At 32.1% G+C, this 21,715-nt stretch overlaps 1 protein-coding gene across 9 annotated transcripts in view; it reads right to left on the bottom strand.

Moving 5' to 3' along the window:
* The window catches only part of MIPOL1 (mirror-image polydactyly 1), a 336,828-nt gene that overhangs the window by 258,917 nt on the left and 56,196 nt on the right, over positions 1 to 21,715 (bottom strand). For 7 of the 9 annotated variants that reach the window (XM_055556697.1, XM_055556691.1, XM_055556695.1 and 4 more), the window contains exon 2: positions 14,295 to 14,373. The exons of 1 other annotated variant lie outside the window; for it this stretch is intronic. In XM_055556697.1, coding sequence (XP_055412672.1) covers positions 14,295 to 14,313 — 19 coding nt within the window. In that variant the 5' untranslated portion in view covers positions 14,314 to 14,373. Of the gene's footprint in view, positions 1 to 14,294; positions 14,374 to 14,947; positions 15,086 to 21,715 lie in introns of all 9 variants that reach the window. One more of the 9 variants, XM_055556692.1, reaches the window with a different exon arrangement.

Here is a 21,715-nt window from a genome sequence, read left to right as displayed (position 1 = left end):
AGACAATGTACTAAGGAGCATGCTAGGGCTACAAAGACCACAAACAAAATATACTAGACATCCTGATGCTCAACTGGAAGACTGTGGGATGATTTCACAAAGGCATTTATTCCAAACCATGACAAACAGAAATATGCAAAGTAATGGACTATCAAAGGGTTTGAGTTCAGTAAAGAAAAAGCTGACAGACTGTAAGAATAAGAGAACAGGAAGAACGAGTACAAAAGAGAAGGAATAGCTTTAGGAAAAACAAAGACATTTGGTGTTTTAAAAGAACAAGATGCTATAGTTGAGGAGTGAAAACTTGTAAAATGTGTAACATTGTAAAGACAAGATGTGGTAGATCTGGGCATGTGTTGATTAAATAGACTGATGATGAAGTACTTGGAGAGGAATAAATGAAGGTATCAAGGTACAGGGAATGCTACCTTTCAAGACACTGAAGTCATTCAGAAAAAAGGCAAGCAATAGAGAACAGAGATGAAAGACAAATGCAAAAGACCTCACTGGCTGCATAAACATGCTAAAGAAGACAGAACCTGATGAGAAAGCTGACTGATGGTAGATAACAGTCATCTCTTTCTACCTTTTTACTTTGAAGTAATTCCAGTCTTATCAAAATGTTGCAAATATAGTACAAAGGGTTCCTATATAACCTTCATGCAGATTCCTCAAATGTTAACATTTTACCACACTTGCTTTATTATTTATTCTATGTCAGTCTACCTACACATATATATTTTTTTCTGAAACATTTCAAAGTTAGTTGCAGGCATGATTCACTTTGACTTTTCAGGTCAAATATCAAGATGGTGCTGTACCATACTTCAGTTTACCCAATTTTCTTTACCTTATTCAAAGGTCAACTTAAATTCAATTTCTGAGTTAATACCTTCACCAACCAAGAGAAAACTGCATTTAGTTACTCTAATTCAGTCTTCAGTTACTTTTCCTAAACTTTGCAGGCCCAACAGAAAAATTTTTACCAAGTAATAACAGGTCGATGCTACCAGAAACTTTAGTTGAGATGTTGTCTTACCCCGTCACTTGCAAAAAATATTGAATTAGCAATATATCAATAAAGTGTAGTAACAGTGAAGTTATGGGTCTGTTTCATACACTATTCAAGTAGAAAGATGAGATAAATGTTTAAAAGAACTCACTTCCGATTCAAATTTACCTCTAGGCAGATGAAAACACTCTATTCTGTTGATGCCTCTCTCTCATGGTCTGAAATGGAAACTGTATAACTTTCTTTAATAATTTGCTTCAGTGTTGAATCAACGTCATTGTCAATTGTTTCATCATTAGGACTAACAGAATTAAAACTATTTAAATTCATTTCTTCATATGAACTTAAGAATGTTACCAATCTTTTCTTCATAATTCACGTCTATGAAATCTAACTTTCCTCAAATAACATGAAATTTTTTGTGATGACTTAATAAATCCCTTTATTTATTTGCTCTTCTGTGGGCATGCTGTATTAATTGGACATATGAATTTTAACTACTTAAAACAAATATATTCTCCAATTTTTACAATACAATATTTTTACATGCTATCTAATGTAATCACTGCCATGTAAACCTATCCTGCCACCATTGAAAATAATGTTATAGAAGATTATTACTAAGTATGCTTCAAATGCCACCTACTGCTATTGTTAGAGCCAGTTTATTCATCTGGGCAAACTGGGTGAATTTAGTAACAACTTTTTAAAACTCTTAATGTATGTGCCTTGGCTGGCTGTATTATATGGTGTGAAGACCCTGTATCTTCCTAGTGACTTTCATATTGTTTCAGTGGATCATTTTCATGATCTAATAAATTCTCCCCTTACCGCTGGAGGTATCGGTATTGTCAACCATTTCAATGTTAGTATTGCTATCACAGTCTCAACTCCTTAGTCTAGAAAATTAACAGCATCATACTATTTCCTAACCTAGAAAAGAAGGCTTTGGGATCCCCTTTGACATCAGTTCTCCAGACAATTATACATTAATGTATAATATACTCAGCTACATTGATGCCATCCAAGAAATCATAACTCAGGGCCAAAAATAACTGTTACATCACAACTACTATACAGAAGTGAGGAGGCAGTTAGAATCAAATAGGGATTCTTAGAGGCTGGGAAATTCTGTCCTGTCTGGCTTTGTAAATAGTTTGTGACAACTGGTATCTGTGTAAATGGATTTGATGGTCCCCTGGGGGGTCAATACTGTTTACAGAGCTGTTTCTTCAGAGTGGTTGAGCTAGAATTGTCTCTAGGGATCTTACAGGGGTTACTCAGAATAGCAACATCACAGGTACCTGAGAGCTCAGTGGCAGAAAAGAAAAGAAGGATGGAAGTGTAACAGGCAAGTGCATTCAAAGAAATGTATTTCTTGCTCCTTCACATGCAGGCGCTCCTCAAGGGCACTGACTATCTAAAATGAACCATAAAAGAAGCAATTTGTAATTATGTTGTCTGACACTTGCTAACATAATTGGTCATCACTTCTTTATACTCCATCTTTCTTTTTTTGAAAAGGTTGTTACTTTGATTGTAGCATTAGATTTTATAAATATAAAAAGAATGAAAATCTCATGTTTATCGCTTCTTTCTTTTGTATACTGTCACTACATTATGTAAAAACATCAAAATGATAAGATTTTTTTTTTTACTGTTGAATAAGTATAAATGTGATTTCATGATGGATTTACTATAGTCCCACATTTTAAACAGAATATGTCTTTTTTTCCAATGGTTAAGAATTTTTCTAAACAAACATTAGTTTCAACATAGCCCCTAATAACTTCTACCAATTCCTTAGCTAAGTTACATGTAGATCATCTATCTCTATATGTATACAAATACTCTTTACTCCCTTTACTAAATACTTTGGACTATTTGCTTCCTATTATGTGTGGGGTGATTACTTTTCCATATAGATGCATATATGAGCTTTTCTCTCCCCAAACACAAAAGACATCAGAAACTTCTGCCATATTATAGTAACTCCACTTAACATGAGTGAGTACAAGAGCAAAGTTCAGACCTTCCAAGTAGAATATTGGTGTATTTAGAGTTTCCAAGCAAAACCAAAGTGCATGGGCTCTGAAAACAGACCACAGAGTTTGAATTCCAGCTCTACAACATAGCTGTATGACCTTTACCAAATTAATAAGCCTCTCATCAATTTCCCTATCAGTAAAAAGCACACAAAAAAAGCACCTACCTAAAAAGGTTATTATGAGAATTAAATTACTTAAATTATATAATCTCTTAGAAAAGTATCAGCATAGAAAACACACTCAATAAATTTTAGCTATTATTATTTGCAAGTATCTACTTGGCTAAAAGCAAAATATTTTCTTATTAAACTGTAGTAAGAATACATAAAAATACAATTGAGAAAAAAATTTCTATTAAAATCAAAAGGCATCAACGTGGAAAATAAATAAAATGCTACTTTGTTCAATGAGATACATGCAAACAAGAGAAAATACTTAACAAGCTTAATTACAACTTGTAGTTAATACATAATGGTTTAATAAAGTTTGTATGAGATTATAAAGCTGAAAAATTACAAAAATAACAGAACTTCAAAACTCAGAAATCCTGACATTAGGAAAAAGATCCTGAAAGAAAAATCCATCTCATAGCAAGAAAATTAAGAGGATATTTTTGTAAATTCACTCCCACAGCAGGAAAATAAGGAATTTAAATAGCATGTTTCTGTAACATAATTTGAACACTACTATACTGGCACATGAAATTAGATATGAGCAGGACCATAGGTAATAGATCACAGGTACTTATTCTTCAGAGATTCTAATTTAGGAGTCACAAGAAATTAGGTAACTTCTGGATCTTTGGCTTAAAAACTGCAAACTTGTTACCTGCATATTGTATACTCTCTTGACGTGTTTTTAATTTATTTTTTGGCTTAACCAGCCTTATGAAGAAGAAGAAGAAGATACTATAACTTTAATTTTCATTGTTCTGTATTCTAATTGCTCATATTTCAAGCATTCAAAGCACATGGAGCCATTGGCTATTATGTTGAAAAGCACAGATACACAGTTTTGTGTAATTCTAATAAGGTGTATCATATATACTGAGGGGAGGTCAAAAACATGTGATGGGGGAGAGGCTGGACATAGCTCTAAGATTTTAAAATAAGGCTTCATAAAAGTTTATTAACCTGAAAAATCATGAAACCTAGGAATGTCACATAATTTATTCATTTGGACATGAATTCAAAATAAACTGTCCTTTCATTCCATTACATGGTTGTATCTCTAAATAAACATGTCAAAAAGAACTAGTGAGGTTATTTCTTCTTTGATTAAGACAATTCAATGGCTTAGTATACCACATTTCAAATTATCCAATGACTAGACATATAAATCACCTTACTGGAATTTTGCTTTTTATTATTTAAAAAAGCTATTGAAGTGGTGGTACTAAACAAATTTTTTAAAGTTTTTGTTTCAAGCCTGAAACAGTCATGAACACATCGATATTCATTCAACACATTTCTGCAAAAACTGTTCTATTATAGTATTTCAGCTTTTAAATTTTAACATTTTTCACCATATGAAGACCATGAACACAGTACAATATAATTACCTAAAGCTTACACTACCTAACTTATGAAACTATCACATAAATTAAAGCTTTGTAAAAATTATATCATCCTACTTAAACCATTGCAAATATTATTTAAGCTAAAATGATTGTGAAAACTATCATAAAATTAGATTAACTAGCAGAATAGTACTCTATAGTCTCTTTCTTCCCCAGTGACATGAACTATTTGGCTACTTACTATATTTCTAATCTTTTCAACCTTTTCAATTTTTCCTAAGAATAATTTATGTAAAGTAATTAAATATATGAATCAACTAGGTAAGTCTTACATTTCTACCACTGCAAGTAAAATGGGTTTTTTAATTATATATTTTTTGTTTGCTAAGTATGAACACATACTAATTGTCTATGAATTCAACAATTCCATAAAGTATTTACGGAAGGTAACTTTTTTAATAGCAATTGTAAAAAGGAGAAAAAATTATTTCGTTACATGTGCCTTTCATTTTATTTAAGATCATCTTTAGATTTGGAAAATAAAACAGGAGCATCACCGGTCAGATACTAAGTGGAAATCACTGAAACACAATGTTAGTTCTAATGGATGGATGATTGTATTTGGTCTTTTGAAACTTTGAAGTATAGGTAAATCTTGATCACACAAATTAATAAATCCTAAAGCTGGAGTTAACAATAACCATTACACCCAAATTCTGCAGCTTAGCCCAGCCAATTTTTCAAAAGGTCAGGTTGTGAACTGGAGAAGATCAGGGAGGTCCACCGCATAGCTTTGTTGCCAGGCATCTCTCGTCTGGATTGTTGCAGGCATTTATTAGTATTCGTCAGCAGACTCAACAGAGCAAACAAGAAATTCAAGCACGAATAATAAAATGAAATGCTGCTATATAACCCTTTGTCATTCAGCAAATATGGGACTTTTTAGCTACATTGTTCCTAAACCTGGGTTACTACTTTAATTTTTCTCCCCAGTGCTGACTGAATGAGTATGCATGTGTGTTAAATGCAGAGCTCCCCTAACAACTGCAGGACTGCCATTTAATCTGTTGGTAGATGGACCATTTCCTGTGGGAACCCTAGCTATGATTTCCAGATCCACCAAATAAATCTCAGATTAAGATTCCAAATGAAACCTGCCTTTGGCAGATAAAAAATGTCAAGATGGATATAAACAGTAAAATTATAAATTATCTAGGTGTTGCATGACAAACCAATGTTCATTTTTTTTGTTGACATGTGCCTAGATATCAAAACTATATGAGACATTCATCAAATGTCACACTTTCATAATATTGGAGGCATCATTAAAACTGTTTGACTAAGGACCTCAAAGTGTTTAAGCAGTAGCTCAAAAGTATATTTGTGCAAAGTAGAAGAATAAATTTACATATCAGCAGCAGCTCATAAGGGATGGGTAAATATTCTGTTTATCTCTCATTGTAATTCAGGTTACTTTAAATACAAGGTTTTAGGAAATCATTACACTCTATATGGCATCATTACATAACTTTCTATGCAAATGATGTATGTTTTATTCAAATTCACCATTTATTTGGTGGGGGAAGGAACAAAAGGAAAAGGTAGGGACTCTCATTTTATTAATCAACTGTGACTACTATACTAATGTACATCATCATCACCATCTTGTTAGTATTTTTTAACTTTTAAAAAAAGCATTAAATACCTGAGACAAAAAAAGCCTGAGAAAAGTAAAAATTATCTATGTATATAATCTATTCATTTCAAATGACTGTGGTGAGAGGCAGAGACTTTTAAAAAAGAAAAAGGTAAAGAAGGACCAATATAGAACCTATTAGAGACCAATGGTCTATTAAAAATGCAGAGGAAGTCTCCGATGCTAGTCTTCACTGCATTCTCAGGGGATCAAGGACTTCTTTTTTAATGAAAATTTTTGTTTTGTCTTCGCTCTTCTTACCTGGACTAATGCAGCACTGTCCTGATGCTGAAATATATCGACTGATTATAAAATATAGACAATGAAGGTTTCTGAAAGGAAAAAAATCAGATTCGCTGAACCGAAATATTACTCTTTTTAACTTTAAACTCTTAAAAGCAATTGAATAAAAGGCTTCAGTGACTCCAAATTCTGCAACATTTGGTTTCCTGATGAAGATTCAAAAATCATTTAATCTACTTAAAATAACAATTCCTTGAAATTTGTAAATTCTTTACACTTAATTTAATCCATGGAAAGGATACAAAATATTCTGTATTCCATACTCAAAATGCTAGAATTTATACACAATCCTGATTCTTTCAGAATTATGTATTTTTCCAGTTCTTCCTATCAGATTTCCTCCAATGCGTGTTGTGGATTCAAGGAAACTAAGGCTAAATAAACCTTTCCTATCTTAATCTGTTAGGGATCAACATTAATCTGAAAATTAATCTGAAACAGAGAGGATAAAACTTAAATAGGATATTAAGGAAGGAAATAAGAGTATTTTTTGCTTAATGTTGAATATATTTCTAAACTCAAAATCAAAGAATGTTACCATGTTTCAGAGTACATCACATTATTTTAAGTATAGCCAGTGAAACTATTAAAAAAGAGTATTTGATTTTTAACTTCAAACATATTTAATTTGCAAAAATTAACATATTCAGTATCTTTAGCATCCTGATTTTAAAGCACAGAAAAGTTTCAATATGTGAAGACAAAATAAATTAAAAATGAAGTCAAAATATAATTTTCTGAAATAATTACTTTTACCTTATATCTTGTCAGCACAATTATACCATTTGGCAAAAATTATCAATTTTACCACAAAGCTACAGATTAGAATTTTTAATTCAATCATTCAGACTATGAAATAATCTATGCAACCAATTTCAAAATTTTATAGCTTGATTTTCTAAATTTGTTTTTTATTCCCCAAGAAAAAACAAAATCACAAAAGGGAAAACATGAAGAAAATTTGTATCTGAAACTTCATCCCAGAAGATAATGATGTCTTACGTGGCAGGTAGTTTTGATTAAAACACAAATATATACACATACTAAACCCCAAATTTTATATTCAACTTCCAGATGTATTTACAACCAAAAACAGAGTCACATCAGTCCTACTCTACAAACAGTCAGTCAACCTGAACCAACTGTGTAAATGGTCATAAATTCGGTCTATACACCACTGTATATTGATTCAGATCAACAAAATCAACAAAATGCCAATGCACACTCAGGACAATCATGCTCAGGTGACAAAGCAGCCACTATGGAGACCATAATAATCATCTTAAGTATGATCCACTGAAACTCCAATTTCTAAAAAATTTAAGATTCAATATTATATTGAGATTTGTGTCATAAATATGTGTTCCAGGAAGTGCTCTGGCATGAAAGGGCCCTAACCAGAAATGAATGAGGACTTTTATCAAAGAGCTCGGATTCTTAAGAATGGAGAACTTAAAGCTAAAAACTTTTGAAAAATTCAAGTAGTTTTTTTTCTATTTCAAAAGAATATATTTTCATGGTCACAAATATATTTAAAACAGCTCTTTAAAAGCAGAATTGCATTTCCTTAAATCAAAGAAATAGTTCCAAGTTGTAAAAAGAGAGGCTCATACTAATAGCATAGAAGTGGAGAAGTAGTCCTATTAAAAAAAAAATTTACCATTTTTCATGCTTAGTCTTCTTAGTAATTATCATTTTTACAAAATGAAGGACTGAAAGGGTAGAAGAATTCCATGTGAAGAGTATAGGCTGAACTGATGTAAAAGACTCCAAATTTAGTTTTTAAAAAAAGAAAGAAAAGAAATAAAGAGTCCTATTATCTCCCCAAATTTTCCCTCATTAGGAATTTATGGGCAGGTTTATCAACTCTAGCAAATGCACCACTATACTCAGCTGTTCTTGTGTGGGGGTAGGTAGTAGGGGTGCAATGGGAACTCTGTACTTTTTGCTCAGTTTTGCTGAGAACTTAAAGCTATCCTACAAAATAAACTCTTTTTAAAAAACTGCCCACAAAAGTAAAAAATATATGACATAAATTCATAAATGTGAATTACTAACAGCAGAAATGATAAATCCCAAAACACGGTTTATAATAAACTTTATAACCAGCTAGAAGACTAAGTTGTCCTTATAAAAAAAATTTTTTTTCCATTACATTTTTCTAATGAGGCCAGGAACCATAACAGAATCATTCGTATCAACCCTAAAAAATAAAGACACTCAGAATCTCATTTATTTTTATAAACTTATTTTTTTAAAAAAAGAAATTATTTTTTTTCTAAAAGAGTATAACCTCAATCATGCTTTTAAGGGTATCTTAGCATTTCCTCTGGAAATGAATCAATCCTTGTTGGCTCACTGCCAGCAGTCCTAAAACCACTCTCAAATATTCTCAATGGTCATGTGTAAGAAACCACCAGAACTCTATTAAGTTAGAACCTATGGAGAGAAATAGTAAATTTAGGCAGACCTTGACATGCTCTTTTTTTAACCCTCTATGGCAAAACAAAAATTAGAAATGCGTTCTTATATTCACCCTTGCCAAAAGGAAAAGGCAAATTGTATGATGTCACTAGTGTGAAGATTATTACTGCAATTGTGTCTAATACAGACACAATTAGATTTTACCCTAAATGATTATTATTGATTTTATATTCTATTCTAAAAAATATAAATATGCTAAATATAAACTATACTACTTGGAAAAATATCAAGTTTTTGATATTGTGAACATTATATCTAAAGAGAATAACTTCCTATAAAACTAATAATAACCATTTCAAATACTATTATTTGTGTTCTTAATACTTCTGAAACTTTTTTATAGACTATCTTTCACAGCTGGGTGGAAGAACAATGACGCAACCACTACCACTTATCTAGGCCCTATAAAAAAGGTCAACAATCTATTTTTTAAGCATCTGTAAAGACCATTACTACCACTACATTATTGAAAATAATTGTTCTGGTATATGAAATTCATATAAAACTTGTTTCCTATTTCAGGTATTGTAGTAGGGCTTTTACATACACAATCTCTCATCTTCCAAACTCTCCAAAAGGAAGTATCTCCCTGTTCCATAAACAAGAAAACTCTGGTTTGAAAATAATTATGAAACTTGCACCTAAGTCCAGGTAGGTAGTCAGTAGAAGATTGAAAAATTAAAACACAGGTCTATCTAGTTCCAAAACTTCCATTCTTTCTACTATAACATGTTATTGAAATTATTAAATGCATTGGTTCTCCAGTGTAATTTTCCTTTAAATTTAAACAAAATTAATAAAAACAAATTGTGTTACTCATTCAGGGAAAATAAACCATTACTAACTAGAATGACAATTATTAAGTACAATTCAAATCCTGTAATTCAACACAGAATAAATAATTATGTGGACAGTTCCAACACCTTGAATTTCAAGGAGTGTTTAATCATAATGTCTAGGGGATTCATTTTTTCCTACCAGCTATCTTGCTGGTAGAAATGGATGTCCATTTTACATAAGTTGCTGCTTCCTTCCTCTCTACTTTGAAACAGTTTATGAAGATGACATGAAATTCTAATATTTTTATCATAATGATCAAAGACATTTAAAAGCATCTGGGTTGTTTTTCTATAGATGTCTACTCTTATAAAATGCTTGCAAATGATACAATAGTTTTAGATGTAATTCAGTTACAGAACACTATATGGGCAAAAAGTAAAAAGAACACATAATTTGTGAAAAGAGAGAAAGATAAAAGAACCAATAATAAAAGAGGTTGAAGGTGGCACACAGGTTCCAAATGCCAAGCAAAATTAAACAGTATTCTGACTCAAGAAGAAACTAACAAACTACTTATAAGTTACCTTTTGCTAGGTTTTAATCCTTGTTATTTGATAGAAAAACCACAAAAATCATGGTAACAAAATCATGTCCTCTTTACATATATAGAAGACAGTTGCTTTTTACTTAGAGCAGCAAGATAAAATTTTTAAAAATATTTGCTAACCTCCAATAAACTGCAACATGTAAGAAATCTATTGACATAAGCAGTTCTAGAACGCTTTCAACTCAAGTTTCAATTGAGACAATGATTTAGAATTATGCTCACTTTTTAAAATTATGCTTAAAATAGTTTTTAAAATGTGCTTCACATTTGAAAGTGAAAATAACTACTCTGTGTATAAAACAAATATTAAATATAGCTCCTAAAATACGAAACCTAAAAATATTAAAGAAACTCATAAAATTGAAAGGTTTTTGTCTAAAGATTCTTCAAGCTGTGTGATTCCTACCATTTCTTACCCTCAATTGGTAAGAAATATTTAAAACACAGCAGTGTTTAATTTGGGTAGGCACAATAACCTTCTTTAACCTTTCTTAGGGAACACTGACCCCTAAAGGTTCTAAATTTAAACAAGTTTAACAATATTCTAAATTTAACTGGTATCCAGACCTCATTTTTACCATTATTGTAGGTATATATTCTTATGGCACACATGTTTATTCATAAACCACACTTAAAATTATTTCCAACAGACTGTTGTGCACTACAAAACAACCGTGTTTCTGCTAATTTAATAAAAATCACCAAAATTTAAGAACTATCCAGTAATTTAACATACTATTCCCAATAATCACTCTTAAGAGATTTCTGATCCCCAAGACTTTTTTCTTACATTGTTAAGTAAATAATAAGTAAATGCTTAAGACAGGCTAAACAATCAATCATATAGTAACTGGTTCTTTCTGAGGGTTAACTTTACATATGCCCTTTGACTGCGCCATTTCATTTTTTTCTTCAAAAGCAGGGAGGAAAAAGGAATATTGAAAAAGAGAAGGCTTTCATGAAAGGACAAAACATCATTTACTTCTTAAGTAAGCCAGAAGATGTTATCAATGTTCACTAGACAACACACAAATGTTGTCACCTATTGCTTCCAAACATAAAATTTCATTCATTCAGGGCAGGGTACAAAGAAACTTGTACAGTCTATAGATGTCTTCACTTATCCTGCCTATCAATCTCAGCTTTACATTTTCTAAACTGATAATAATGATAAAAACCAAGAAAAATGTAAATCATTTCACCAGTTAACATTGTTTACCTCATCAAATCTTTGATGTCAAATATTTCAGCAATGTTTCTAAAATAAAGCTAGGAAAAGAATAACCACTTCAGCATTCCTTATAATGAAACTTGTAAGATGATGCAAAGTATAATAAAAGTTATTAATTAGCTCCATTTCCTTAAAAATTAAGATAACTTTAAATAAAATAACTATAAGAATGGCCTAGCTTTGAAGCAATCTGTGCTTTATGAAAAATCCCATGAACCTTGATAACAAAAAAGTAACCATATGTTTAAATGTATTGGTTATCACAAAACTCAAAAGATACTCCATTTACCTGTTTAACTTTATTTGTTAATAATGTTTCATTAATAGGTCCTTAAGGAATGTCTTAGTCCTATTTCCACTGTCCAAAAAATGTCTGTAAAAATGCAAATTTTCTTAATGAAGTTTCAGTCACGTCTCCTGCAGTCTGTGCCTCCTGCAAACTATTTATGCATCTGTCTTCAGCCCTAAAACCTTCCTCTCCACAAGTGTCCTAGAGCTTCAGCAGTTCCCTTCCTTAACATTTCTCATGGTTGTTTCACATTTATGAGAAGTATTTCCTCTACAGTCCCTACTCTTTAGAGATATTAAAAATAATTCCTTTGGCTCCTTAAAGATCCTTTGGTCTATAATGTGAACCACATAGCTTTCATAGCAATGTGACCTCTGAAAAGGGAACAAAAGCAAGAAGGGCATTGTTATTTACTTCCTCTTTTCTTATTTTGCACATACATTGAGTAAGAACTGCTTTGAGTTTTTCAAGAGTGTTTGCCTGCTTATCTGCATAAATGAATAAAAACAGCTACAACAAATAGTTTCCTACTTCACACCAATACATCATTATCACAAGTTGAATATAAAGAGTAGACTAAAATCAAGTGCCACAAAATCCTTCCACTAAAGCTATTAACTTTTCATTAAAACCTTTAACTATATACATTACTCAGGTATTACTTGCTATTCCTTTATACACAATGCAATCGGTTACGTAGATACTAAACTCAGAACAGTAGCCTAGAATCACAAATAGAAAGGTTGCTAATGGTACGCATAAATGACAAGAAAATCGATAATAGTATAGAAATCAAAAACAAATGAAGAAATCAAAAAAGATATACTCAGTGCAACATCTTTCTGTATCTCAAAAGAATGTGTAGCTATTAACTGATTTAGTTCAAGGATGACAGAAGAGTTCCCTCAGATGGCCTTTAACCTTCTGAAAAAGGTAACAGTGTGGTTGGTAAATGGTGAAGAAAGCCCTGTTGAAGGAGAGGGGAAAGAGAGATGTGTGCAATGTTTCGATAATAATTCTATTTGGAAAAATTCAGAGGACATAAAAATGACGAACATAAAATTTCAAGTTTTCAACTATATGTCATACTGTATTCAGAATGATTTGTTATCCAAGGATTTCAGATTTGCAAATGTATCCAGATTTAGTGTAAAAGACCTCAAATAAAAACCAAACATTTTTAAAACCTGTCTCTGTGGTGCTTGTTCTACCTTGCTCTACACACAGATGGGTGTCCTCTACTTATCTACCTACGTTTGTACCTATCCATCCCATCCACCCATCCATCCATCCATTCTTCCACTATTTCTCCCTTTGGCAGGACCTCTCTTTGTCTGTCTTTCAAACTGTATTTCTCTCTGACAGCTCTCTCCCTCTGCCTGTGTACATCTGTGCTTTTCTCTTTCTGTTTCTCTCCTTGTCTCTGACTCTTTTCATGTCTCTCTTTTTCGAAGTGTTTCTTCCGCTTTCCTCTGCACACCTCTATGAGTGTCTGTGGCTCTGACTCTAGGGAGAGTCCCCCTTTGACTGTTCTTCTGTGGTTGTCTCTGAGTGTGTCTTTAGTGTACAGGTGTCTCTGTATGTCTCTGTGCCTGTATGTCTTTGTTTTTCTGTGTATGTGTCTCCTCTCCATACATGTCTGTCTGTCTCTGCATGTGTGTGTATCTTCTATGTCTCTTTAACTTTGTGTCTCATCTCTATCTCTGTCTGAGACTGTCTGCGTGCACACAGGTGCCTCTCTCTCCGTGTGTCTCTTTCCCGTCTCCGCCCAACCCTTCTCTCTCTATCACAGTCTGTCTGTCTCCTCATTGTGTTTCTCTTACTCTGGTACTTGTCCTCCATGAGTCTCAGGATGTGTGTCTTTTTGTGTGTATCTATGCATGCGTCTCTCTCTGTGTGTGCCTCTATATATGTATCTGTGTCTTTTTCATTGAGTTTACCATCTCCCCCTTATATCTGTGGCTCCTTTCTCTGTTTGGGTTTCTTTCTCTGAGCTTACCTCTCTGTATGCATTTCTCTACTAGTCGTTCTCTCAATCTCCTCTATCACTTTGTGGGTGTGTGTCTTTCTCTCTGTGTGTGTCTGCTTTCCTTTTTCTCTTCACTATCTCTTGCTCTGTGCCTTTTTCTCTTTCTCCTTGTGTCTCTTTTGCAGAATGTGGGTCTTTTTGTGTATACTTCCTTACTTGCGTGTGTGCGTGCATGCATGTGTGCTTGTGCTTATCTGCTTCTGTCTAATACACTGGTTAGAATAAACACACTTCATTCAGTGCCTTAAAGGAGCACATCACCTGGGGTTTGGTATTAATACCTTAAAAGTCCTTACCTTTTGACCAGTCCTCCATTTGCACTTCTGTTCTTGTTTGCTCTGGCAATGTCTCTGGTTTTTGCGCCAAGATTTGAGGCTAAAATAAAGCCAACTCTAGATAAATAAACTTAAAACAATATATCAGAACACACCTAAATCTTACCTTTGTTTAACAGAGAATTTACAGGATAACTGGTTTTCTAAAACACTTATAATAGGACAATTAACTGTATATTTCAACACGTGAAATTAAATCTTTTTTCTCAGAAAAAAAAGTTCTTTCATTCACACTTACATTTTAGTAAATACGGTTCAAGGGTAAGCGTCTAGACATTCTTGCTCCTTTGGTTAGGGAACTATTCAATTTATTTAACTTAAGTCTTCTCCAACTATTAACACAACTTCAACAATTTAAGAAAAATAAAAATTTTACTCTATTTGTCATAAGTTTATAGCAAAAATTTCAAACTTATTTATTTGAATGTATATTTTCACATAAATATTTCATAGTGTGTAATTTTAAAATGTTACTCATTTTTTAAAAGGTTATTTTCAGCTTGTGGAATTATTGGTATTTCTCTCTTGCATTTGTTTTCGTAATAAATATGATCAAAACTATGCAGGTTCACTTTTTTGCATGCTTTTAAAGAGAATAATAAAATTAGATTCACCTCACAGCTAGAACTCTGCGTTCTTTAAAAAGTCCTCAAATAAAGCTGTAGCTAGCTTCTCCTATTCCAATTTTCTCTAAATATGTTGATCTGGAGTTGGCAATCTTTTTCTAAGTTCCTCATTTACTTTTGGATTAACTGAAAATATAGGAAGTTATTAATATCAAAGAAATATGTTCCAGTCAATGAAGCCATTTCCCTCCATATTGCCCAAAAAGGTTAATAATAATTGTACTCTTTTAATAAGAGATTCATATAGCAAGACATGTAGAAAATACAGTCTTTAATAACCTCTGGAGTATTTTAAAACATGCCTTACAGGCCTTAATGTGCTTAGTAATATACTATTTAAAACCATAATTTTATCCCTTTGCGATATACAGTCACTCTTCCTCATCATTTACCCAGCTAATGAATGCCAGCAATTAGTAAAATGTAATCCCATTGCACAATCATTTTAATGCTTTTAGCACTCAGAAAAGTAAACACCAAATTAATACTGCTCAAGCCATATCAGATCCTAGTTGGAAGCAAGCAATTATAGTTCAGCTCCTCAGGTGTAATTAAATGATTGGAATGATTTAGTTCCATAAATGCAAGTTAATTCATAAGCAAGCAACAAATATACTGGGAGTAATTACAAGAAACATTGACAGTCTAAGTAGGGCTAATTCTTTTATGAGACTGATATAGTAAAATGCTGCCCTCTCCTGGGCATATAAGTGAATTCTTCAGAGCCAAAAACAAAACATTTCCCCCTACCCAAAATCTAAGATTTAAAAGGACACTAAAAAGGGGGGGAAAAAAAAAAATATATATATATATATATTTGATTTCATTCCTTAAGCAAAAAATTTTAATTAATGGCTTATTGTGATAATTTCTTCATGCCCTAGTGATTAGTGGTTTTTCCATTCAAGTTCTGAATACGAGTCCTAAAACATACCAGGCAATTCCTATAATCTAATGAAAGTAAATCATTCAGATAGGACACTGGCTGCAAGTGAAACTTCTAGTTCCCTCTTGGACTGTCAGACCAACACCTATATTCTCTCACTGGTAAACCCTAACTAGACTGCTAGAGATTTAAGCTATGTTTTTATAAGTACTAAAATGGATAAGAAAAATAATCTCTGATGGATATAAAACAAAACACTCAGTATTACTGTGACTATACAAAATGGTCTAAAACTAAATGTTTTTAATGAACTCCAATAACAACAACAAGAAAAAGACTTACAGCACTGGTATATCATTACAAGCACATTTTAAAACATAAAGAATAGCAGGCAGTACACAAAATAAAACACCCTAGTTTTACATAAGCCATTCCCAACTTTTTAGTTTTTTAGGCTAACATTCAGAACAAATTTACTTGAATACTACCTGATGCATATCAACTAAATTTCTTATACTAAACTTTTAGAAATGTATTTATTATATATTTAAGTTATGATATAATCAGTAAGACTGTTACACATATGTATTTGTATCACTAAGCCTATTCAGAATCATCTCTTTAACTTTCTGCAAAATTGAACATATTCTCAAATATAAACAATGGTATAACAAGTGTTTAATTCTCCAATAAATGCAATAGATACTTGCAGGGGATAATGCTTAACAGTACCAATTTTTTAGTCGGGGAGGGAACATTATTCCTTTCTACTATGTTTTCAAATGCAGTAAAATAACTATATTCTAAGTCACAGCCTATGCAAGCTATAAAAATAAACCAAAATATTAAGAAGTCCTGCCACTAAGTTTAAAATGTACAGCACATTTGCTTTGCCCTTGATGTCACAGTCTTATTTTTCAATTCATATCTTGTACACTGTAAGTTAATTGCTTTTGGAAAGTACTTATTATTCATGTAAAAATTAATGTGCCAATGTGTTTAAATCCTCTTAAATGACCATTCATGCATCTTTCTTCTTTAAGTACCAATGAAATCTGTCAAAAGACATCAATGCAAAATGGTCTTAAAGAAAGTTCTAATAGAGATTTTTTTCTGCTAACACAAGATTTTCATATTCACCAACTTTACTTCAATTTCATTAATTTTTTAAGCTACTTTTAATAAATTCACCAAGTAAAATTTTTAGGCCCCATAGTCTGTCATTTGTGTTCCAGCTGACATTATGAATATTAATAACAGTGTTATCCTGATTAAATAGGCTTCATATGAAATCCCTGTGAATCCTATAGCTCAGACATCTCATTTTTCCAACTCTTTATGAATTTGGATTCAGACATTAAACTGGAAAAATCTTAAAAAACAGATTTAATGGCACATTTGCATATTGTCAAGCAAAAATTAGATGTTCTAATCATTCAAATAATTACAACTTATAGATCTACATATTGTAATAGAATAGAAGATTTTTGTAAACATGCAACATATTTTACACATCTATTCATTTTAGGACAAAGGATAAGACTAATAAGATTCTGATTCCTTTCCTCACACTCACCTTAAAGATTGATATCAAGACCTTGTTTAAATCAGAAATTATATCTTCATGTTAAAATTAGTGGGATGATTTCAGAGTAGATACATAAACTAGGCTACTTAATCAAAGTGCTAAATCATTATATCACAGACAAAATATGTTAAATGCTTTAACATTACTAATGTTATCAGGTTCGAGCAACAAAGCAAAACCTAACTGAAGTTCATCTTTAAGTGATGTGGGAAAAAATTACCCGCATAAAAAAGAAAAATAAAACCTTCACTATAACAGAACATATCATATCAGCATGTGTTAAAATGAAATCTTCTCCATCACAGAGGCCTAACCTCATTCCTCCAAGTTGTTTTTAAGTCTTGGAATAAGTCAAAAAAGAAAAAAACAAATTATAGTTAAGGAAACCACATACCACCTCTAACTACACTGGAATTTGAATGTATCTGCCTATATTTCCTACTTTCATGCTATCAAAAAATGGAAACTGAAAAAAATTAAACAAACATCTCCATGCTCTGAAATGGGACTTGACTCTCGTTGTTTACTCAGCAGTAAAACACTTGATGAAACAAAATTTGTTCTTTGACCAGTCTAAAATTTCTAATCTGCCTAAAAAAGAATGAGTAATTCTGACATTTATCCTTCAAAATGAAGCAATGCTTTTTGGATAGAAAGGCATTTAAAGATGGGACTTCACACCCCAAAGAAACAACACCCAGGATTTTTTAAAACGTATTTTAAATAGGAGATACCCAGCTACTTTCTTCCACAAAAACCACACATGGCAAAGGTGTTTAGCTGACTTTGTTTAACGGCTTTGCTTTTTCATAGTTTCCTTAGTTTAATCACAAATTTGTGTAATTTGAATCCAGAGTATAAAGCTAAGTATCATTTCTAACTATAACTTAAATTATATGCAACTATAACAATGCCAAATTTTGGATTTTCTGGATTGAGAAATGTTGATAATTTCCGCACTGGGATGGTTTCTGGGATGAGCAGTGTATTTCTGAGAGCCAAATATTATATCAGGTAACTCAACACATACAATACATGCATATGTTCTACTGATGGATTTCCATCTTACTAGACAAAAGTCTCTCAAATATTCACGTTCTCTCAAAAAAAAGAATTCCTTTCACTGACTATCTCACATCACAGCCCACTCCCTACCAGCTCCAGATAATCCAAGTTTCCCACAGCCTGGGTAATTAAGAAAAGGTTTAGGGAAAGGGAGAAAGGATAAAAGTAGCCAGATGCCATAGCTATCAAGATTTTAAATGCATATACTATTTGATCCCTCAGTCTACTACAAGTCTTTTAAAAATATGTAGAACATATTTTTATGTACAAAGATACACCTTGAAGCAATATTTATTTGGTATGAGACAGTACTTATGCTCTAGTCATTCTGAACTTCTTCCTGTTCCTTGAACTCACTAAGCTTATTCTTGCCTCAGAACTTTTATACTTCTCTTCTCTAGATTGCTAAACCATTTTTTCCCATCATTTAGGCCTTGCTCAAAATTCATCTCTTCAAAAGGTTTTGCCTGGCCATCCTATCTAAAGCAGAAACTCCTCTCTTATCACATTACCTGTGCTACTACTTTCATGAAGCCATCTGTTTGGGTTTTACTCATTGTTTATGATATATATCCGCCAAGGAGGTATATGGAAGTTACATTCAGGCACAGCCCTTGTTTTTGTCTTTCATCTGTATCCTTAGAAGGGTGCTTGGCATAGAGTAAGTAAGTATTTCAGTATGTACTTGATGATCAGACAGGTGGACAGAAGATGTGCAGATTTTCTCAACAAGCATCTGTTATGCACCTATATATTATTTGTCAGTCAACCGTTCTAGGGATTAAATATAAAATAAATAGATAAGGCAAATAAATTTCCTACCCCAAATAAATCTTTAGCTAAAACAATATAAGTACAGAACATGGATAAATTAAAGACAGAAAAAACTGTAAAATTACACTCATATATGCATACACGCTTGAATAGGACACACACAGCAATCTATTATCAGAGGTTACTCTGAAGAAAGGGCCTAAGAGTTAAGATAGACTGAGAAAATGAAGGAGAGAAGTATATCTGTTTCATATCTATCTACCTGTATAATCTGATTTTTTTACTATGTGCATGTATTATTTTTTAACTTAATAACGAAATATTTATTAATAACCTTGGCATTTTACAAGAAACTCTGAAAGAAGCCACATTACATCAGAGAGATTCAAAATGAACTGAAAGAAAGCTTTATGACTCCCTTGAAACTCTGAACAAATAATTAGACTAATTAACTTTTATAATTATACTTTGTCATGGCTGTTTGCTTGCTTGGTTTATGCAGAGTGAAAAGTTCTAATTTAACTAATATATGGTAGAAATATTTTAGTATAGAAAAATTTTAAATGGATGAATTTCCTGAGAATTAAGCTTTTTTTTTAAAAAAAAAATCACATTTCTATGTTCAATTAGGGACTATTTAAAACAGTCGTAGTGTTCACGATTCTAATATTTAAGAGTTTATAACAGAAATTACTATCAAAAAAGACTAATTGCTTACATCATTTAATATCATTGAGGGTGTCAAATTAAAAGGAAATAAATATTTAATGTTTCAAATATATGGTTTTCATGCAACTAAGACCCAACATAGCCAAACAAATAAATATACCTGAACACTGCAACAGCTTTCACTGTCAGTTACAAATGACACTTTGAGAATGAATCCTGTATTGCACAGCCTACTGATAAAATTTTAAAAAGAAAAACTTGAAAACTGGTTATTATTTTCAGAATACAGGATTAGATAAATCAGATACAGGATTTTCTAAAACAACCTGAAATGTTTTGCCCTAGGCCAAACCAAACTAAATCATTTAATCTAGCACAGAATATAAAAACAAAGTCATCTTATAGAATAGCTTCTCTAGGGAACAAACAGCATGTTTTCTTAAGATTCATGTGATTGCCAAGTTCTGATGCAATGACACACTCCTTCACACAAAGGCTTACATTTCCATAGAACCAACTGAAGTTCTTGGCAAATCAAAGGTAAAAAAGTATTAGAGCAAGTTAAATCGATCTGTAATGACAACTGGTATGACAAATAAAAAGAACAGCTGTCAGAAAACGTCCTTCTAAAATAAAGTAAAAACTATAAATTCTTAATTCATCACATATCATAATGCTTTACTAACAGATTTTATCCCCCCAAAATTGCTTAATAATTCTCTATAGTTTATACAGTTAAATTATAAGCAGTAATAGGGACACAAACAAATAACATCAATATATTCTAATGATAGCAGTTATGCTTTTGAACACTGTATTAATTTTTTTCCTTTTTTTGTTGACATATAGTTGATTTACAATGTTGTGTTAGTTTATATTTTAAATACTTAATAACAATTCATGCATATAATTAGTATACAGTTTATCTATGCAATTTGCTAAAATTATAGCACTTAGTCATTCCCAGTGGACAGTATGCAACACGCAAGCTATGTATTTCACTTTTTAAACAGTAATGTTAAAGGTAACTAGGTTGTAAAATACAATTACTAGAAACAAAAATTTTGAAGAAAGTAAAGCAAATGTTAGGCTTACAGTTCTAACTCCTTATCCAATATCAAGAAAGTCACAGACATCAGTTTCATTAATCTGAGGACCTACCAAAGCTCATTTAATTTCTTAAGAGTCATTCTTAATAAATGCATCTGTTAATAAAAAATATGTAATAAGACTATGATCCTAAAGTAGATAATCCATAACTGATGTAGAATAAAATACTATATGAAATGGAAAAATATAAGAAGTCAACTATTGAAATTTCCTTCAATGATTTTACCCTTCCTGCACCTAAAATAAGATGTCAACTACAAATTATATGTGAGGATGGTACTAGCTCTTTTGTTCACCATACCATAGAGAGTTTCTTAAAATTTAGAAGTATTTGTTCACTAAAAAGGAGAAGGCAATGGCACCCTACTCCAGTACTCTTGCCTGGAGAATCCCATGGGCGGAGGAGCCTGGTAGGCTGCAGTCCATGGGGTCGCGAAGAGTAGAAAACCACTGACTAACTTCACTTTCACTTTTCACTTTCATGCATTGGAGAAGGAAATGGCAACCCACTCCAGTGTTCTTGCCTGGAGAATCCGAGGGACAGGGGAGCCTGGTGGACTGCCCTCTATGGGGTCACACAGAGTCGGACATGACTGAAGCAACTTAGCAGTAGCAGCAGCAGTTCACTAAAAATCTGTTTCAGTAAAGTTATTTTTTAAAACAT

The sequence above is a fragment of the Bubalus kerabau genome, chromosome 19, assembly GCF_029407905.1.
Source record: "Bubalus kerabau isolate K-KA32 ecotype Philippines breed swamp buffalo chromosome 19, PCC_UOA_SB_1v2, whole genome shotgun sequence".
NCBI classification, from domain to species: domain Eukaryota; kingdom Metazoa; phylum Chordata; class Mammalia; order Artiodactyla; family Bovidae; genus Bubalus; species Bubalus kerabau.
This window is presented reverse-complemented; position numbering and strand designations above follow the sequence as displayed.